Source organism: Diospyros lotus, chromosome 7 (genome assembly GCF_014633365.1).
Source record: "Diospyros lotus cultivar Yz01 chromosome 7, ASM1463336v1, whole genome shotgun sequence".
In the NCBI taxonomy this organism is placed as follows: Eukaryota; Viridiplantae; Streptophyta; class Magnoliopsida; order Ericales; family Ebenaceae; genus Diospyros; species Diospyros lotus.
Window position 1 is genome coordinate 19511702 of NC_068344.1, and position 5709 is coordinate 19517410.

Sequence of the window (5709 nt, forward strand, 5' to 3'; positions counted from 1 at the left end):
ATTTTTAATTTTTAACTAATTTTATTAGTTGATTAAATGGTTCAAATACAGTATATTTATCATCAATTAATAAAATTATCTAAAGATTAAAAATAAAATGTAATGACTATACCTTATTTGAAAATAAAATACATTTATTACTCTTAAGTATTATTTTTATTAACATTATTTACAAATAAAATATAATAAATATACATTATAAAAAATAAAAAAATATTTATATTTGTCCGCCATTAGGTCTTAAAACAAAGTTACGTGCAGTCTTAACTTTTTGGTTTGATTAAAAAAATAATATTGATAATTAAAAGTGTGTTTAATTTTAGGTAATAATTGCTTGAAAAATAAAATCACCCCACTTTTTTAAAAAATAAATTTTATGAAAATAAGATTTAAATGTTTATACTATATATATATTTTTTATAAAAAAATTAAGAATATTTAATTATTTTATAAAAAATATATATAATAATTATATATTTTCTATAATAAATATTTGTAATCAAACACAATCTAAAATCAATTTGAGTGTAGTATAAAAATAGGAAAGAAAGGATCACCTTTTTGCGCAAGTTCCAAACAGAGCCTGTAAAGTTTTTCTCTCTCTCCCCCACCCCACCCTCTCTCTAAAACGCTCCGCCGTCGCCAAGTTTCTAATGGGGAGCTGTGCTTGAGTCATGGCTGACGACTAGGCGCATAGCCGACTTCTTGTTCCGATGACTGTGTAGGATTGCCGTCGATTCACCGGCGAGCGCACGTTAGCGATTGGTCCCATTCCGGTGATGCTCGGGGTACTCTGCGCACGCCCCAAGCCTTGGATCCTCGCATCGCTGTCATTGGCCGCGAACACCTCCGCGGCGGCTCACCACTACCGCCTCTCTGGAAGCGCTACAAGGCTTGTTGGATACCTCGGTGGAAGCCAGCAGCCGCGCCGCCACCACTCCAGTGCCTGCCGAATCGGCGGTGGCGGCGCTGCTTCGATATGGCACGCGATTCTGCCCTCCGGCGCTGGTATCAAGCCGCTGGCCTTCCACCAAGAGCAGATGAGGGGCGAAGGCTCGTGGAATGTGGCGTGGGACGCGCGTCCCGCCCGGTGGCTCCACCGCCCCGACTCTGCTTGGCTCCTCTTCGGCGTCTGCGCCTGCCTCGCCGCGCCGCTGGAGTGCACCGATGTGAGTCCTCCGCCGGCCACCTCCGGCGAAGATATCGAAGGTCGTAGCACGGAAATCATCCTCTATGAAACGAACGGCGAGAACTCTGTTAATTACAGAGTCACAGGTTAATTTAGAATTCTCAGTCTTGGATTATATGTATATGCTGAGTCTAGTTTCCTTTCTAATGATTTTATATTTGTTAATCAATTATAAACACTGGGAGTGGTTATAGTTTTAGGTTTTTGATTTGAAGTTCGCTTTTGGAGCAAAATTTGAATTTGTTATAGTTTGCATTGAATTCAATCATTACGCGATTGCGTTCTTTTGAATCACTGAACGGATGTTGTCTAAATTTCAGTCTTAAAAATAGAAGAAAATGAATTGAAATGACCTTATTTTTGCTTTGGGAGTTGTATATACTATATGCTTTTACAATTTACGTACCATGTTGGGTCGGACTTGAACCAATGCACCAGGCTTCCACTTACTGCAACATAGGTTTGCCTTTACACAGGGAGGTCTGATTACTGTGACTTCAACCATAGTAGAAATCTTTGTTCTGTAGCGGTATTTGTAATTGCAAAAGTAAAGGAACAATTATGGGTGATTCGATATATTAATTTCTAGACATGATCTTTAAGTTCTGTATTTATGTGTTATATATATATATATATATATAAACCGTGTCTAAAAATTTTAAGCAATTTTTACTCCAACCATGTACGTTCTCCCATTACATTCACATCACATTATTCTAAATCATCTACTCTTAACAATCCATTCTTTCTGCATCTCTTTGCTAAGCATCAACAGGCGATTTGAATAAATAACCAACTATAATACTTGGGTTAAGTTGGCTACTTGTCCTGCATCTCCTATTTAAACCAAGTGTCTTAAATATACCCAAAACAAAGAGCCTCAATTACTAGAAGAAGACCACTTTTACAAGAAAAGATTCAGTGAATACCTTCTGTTTGTTTGTGCTTATGTTATTTCTATCTTTCCATTTCTAAAATTCTGCATTTGCTCATGTAGGTGAGTTAGCAAATTCATTGAGTTGTGAACATATGATTTAAGTTTTAAAACATGTCATCAAGTTTTAACTAACAAATTCAGTTATAATGAGTTCTGTTAGTGTGTATGTTGAAGTGAGTGTCTGAAAATTCTTGGGTAATTCAGGGGTGACAGCTGATGGCCGATGCCTGTTTAGAGCAATAGCTCATGTGGCTTGCTTGAGAAATGGAGAAGAAGCTCCTGATGAGCATCGACAGAAGGAACTCGCTGATGATCTACGAGCTCAGGTAGGTTCTAACCTCATCTCAAACAAAAACCCTAGCTTGTTTAGCGTCTTCTCCTGATATATTGTTATTTGTAGGTTGTCAAAGAGCTCTTAAGGAGGCGCAAGGAGACTGAATGGTAAGGCTTCATAATTGTGTCGATAACATCATTGTACCTAGGTCATCTGGAATGGAAGTGTTCATTTGTTCTCTCCATGTGTTTTAGGTTCATTGAAGGAGATTTTGATGCATATGTGGATAGGATTCAACATCCATATGTATGGGGTGGAGAGCCAGAGTTACTTATGGCATCCCATGTTCTTCAGTGAGTTCTGTCCACTGTTTTACTGAAGCATTTGTTTTAGCTACCTGAAGCATTTTCTGATAGAGCAAATATTGTGTGCCCTTGGAATTTTGCCCAGCATAATTGAAATTTGTTAATTAATTAGTTTGACTGGTTACGGAAGAGATTAGACTTGACAAGCCAGAGGAAAGTTAATTAGAAGAGAGAGAATTTCTGGAAGTTCTTGAAAAAGTTCCAGAATTAAGAGTGTAGGTAATTGGGCTAAATTATGCATAAGAGTTTCAAAATACTAATAATAATGAGGCTCAATTTCTTTAATACTTTCCTTTTTACACTGCTCGGATACTGAGTTGCTGAGGGAAAAGAAAAGGAAGTTATAGATCCTATGTTCTTTCTTTTTCTTTTGTTTGGTTTCTAGAGCAATGAGTAGGGATGGGTTGGGGTTAGGTTGATCTTTGGAAAAAAACTATAACCATGTTAACCATGTCCAACAAACAAGGTTACAAACCAGGAGGGAATGGACACGGACACAGCTACAAATACAAGATTAGAAAAACTGATGGTTACAGTTACTATTATGGTTATGAAAATTTTACCGTAACCAAAACAATATTAGTTATTAAAATATCCATAGAAGTTTAATTAATATCCATAGAAGTTTAATTATTTACATCAATCTTATGCAATTGCTATTTTTTTGTTGTAACTTTATTTGTTTGTTTTTCATATTATTATAGCACTTGAATTGTTTAAATTGTTGTTGAAATTGGATTTTTGTTGTATAATTTTATTTTTATATATATTTTTGCTTAGTTTATTATTATTTATCCATTTAAGTTATTTGTATTGTTGTTGTTTTGTATTATTTGTATCTATTTATTGTATAATGTAATTTTATTTTGAACTCTATAGATCTCACTTTATTTAAAAAAATTATTTATTTAGCATGGTTATAGATAAAATCCAATGGTTACCGTTGTCCGGCAATTAAGGACACAGTTACAATTACAATTTCTCCCAGAAATCATAACCGATTCGATATGTGCTCAGCCCTAGCAATGAGGAAAAATAGTTGAAATTGAAAAGGAATTATTCAAAGGATTTTCCTTTTGTTCATTTACCTATTACGCACATAAAATACAAGTATGGAGGTAGTTTCACTTCTTTCTCCCTTTACAAATACAATATCAGGATCTACAATTATTGCCTCTGTTTTGTTTCCTTATCTATGGCCTTTTATCTTTTGTAAGGCCATAGATAGAAATGACCAGTGAGTTAGAGCTCATACGTCTAGGCTGATATAGTAAGATAAAGACTTGGTATTTTTTTTTTTGTTGGTGCTGCTGTGCTCAACTGTGAGCACAACTGTGTGCATTTTTATGTGACATCAAAGAAGAGTCATATCATGGTAGTGCCGAAATGTTTGTGACATCCCTTAAGAATGGAAGTCCGTCTCTGTTATTAGATATTTGTGCTTAAATCCTTTTTTCCATTTGCTGCTTCTAATCTATCTTCATATTACACCATCCTCTCTGTACCTGTTGTGGCCTCAGGACGCCGATATCCGTATTCATGATAGATAGAAGTTCGGGTGGTTTGGTAAATATAGCAAACTATGGGGAAGAAGAGTACCAGAAAGGAGGAGAGAGTCCCATTACCATTCTGTTCCATGGCTACGGCCACTACGACGTACTGGAAGCCATCAGAGACTAAACTGGACGTGCGCCGTGAAGTTTGAGGAGGCGTCTTCAGCTAATCAATCTGGGTTTGTAGCAGCAGGTCTGGATCCTGTTTTGAAAATTCAATCAATTTTCTGAACCGAGTTAAATTCAGGCAATAGGGTTGTTCCAATTTTTTTTTTCTTTTTTTATTTTGTAGAGTTCATGCGTTCTTTTGATAGCTTGAATCTAAGAATAGAATAAAAACATTAGGTCAATCTGCGCGCGTGCCCTTATTTCAGCTTTAAGTTTCTTCAAGACTGCTGTTCTGTGGTTATCCCCCCTTCACTCAAACATCGTTTCTGCATCTCTCTCTCTCTCTCTGCATTTTTGTGATGGTTTTTTGACCTTTTGAGGTATTAAATTTGATCAGATTTGTGGTCAGGGTGCCAAGATTTGAGTTGCCCTCGTTGTTGTAACGTGAGATGGGAAATAAATAAATTCTCAGAAATATTTCTCTGGGATTGGAATTTTTGTTGGATGATGGACACAGTTGGCAGATCTCGTCCTACTGTCATCTTAATTCTCTTTTTGTTTATTCTATTTGGAACGTATCAGATTATATATGCTGTAAATATAATTAACTTTCGTCTTTAATTGGTTCTCAATTTGAAACCTAGAATCGTTCCGTTGGACCCCAAAAAACATGGGTTGCTTTGTTAAAAGTATAAAACCGAAACTATAGTCTATAGTTGTGAAGTAAATAATGTATAAAAAATAAAAATCATAGTTATTAATACTGTATTATTTTGGTCGGTATGGTATCAGATGGTATGTATCGTACCCAATCACAAAATGCTAAATGCTAAATGTGCTTGGTGGTATCTTTTCACTAGAATAAATCTCAAATCTCAATCAATATTAGTTGTACCTGTATCCGACGGTGTCAGTTAATATTAAATCTTAAGATATTGTCATATTGTTTTGGTATCTGTCTTCAAGCATTTTTGTTTTTCTCTTAAGATCTATATATTTAAATATATATATAATTGACCTTTTATTCTTACTTGGTGTAGATGAAGACGAAAAGTTAGAACCCTTCATTAGTCTTCAAGTTGTGTAAAAAATGGAAATAGTATTTTATCTTGTTTAGGTAAAATTGTTATTTTGTTTAGATTAAACATGTTTATGTTAGTTTATGATTTTTTATTAAAAAAATTATATATAATATTTATATCATTAATTCATTATAAATTCAAAACGACACCTTAGCATCCTCTAATACCGATATCACGTTGTATTGATAGAAAATTTAGTAT

General features: G+C 35.0%; 1 protein-coding gene across 1 annotated transcript; it reads left to right on the forward strand.

The window, feature by feature from the left end:
* The first annotated feature begins 560 nt into the window (after nt 1-560).
* Nucleotides 561-4922, forward strand: LOC127807001 (uncharacterized). Its single transcript, XM_052344656.1, has 5 exons — nt 561-1275; nt 2331-2452; nt 2527-2567; nt 2655-2753; nt 4286-4922. The coding sequence occupies exons 1-5, from the start codon at nt 780-782 to the stop codon at nt 4443-4445; spliced, it is 918 nt and encodes a 305-aa protein (XP_052200616.1). The 5' UTR covers nt 561-779; the 3' UTR covers nt 4446-4922.
* Nucleotides 4923-5709: the final 787 nt, after the last annotated feature.

Coding starts and splice junctions, on each gene's coding strand:
- LOC127807001 (XM_052344656.1), top strand. CDS start 780: ATGCTCGGGGTACTCTGCGCACGCCCCAAGCCTTGGATCCTCGCATCG. Junction 1,276..2,330: donor TGTTAATTACAGAGTCACAG/GTTAATTTAGAA, acceptor TGGGTAATTCAG/GGGTGACAGCTGATGGCCGA. Junction 2,453..2,526: donor CTGATGATCTACGAGCTCAG/GTAGGTTCTAAC, acceptor TGTTATTTGTAG/GTTGTCAAAGAGCTCTTAAG.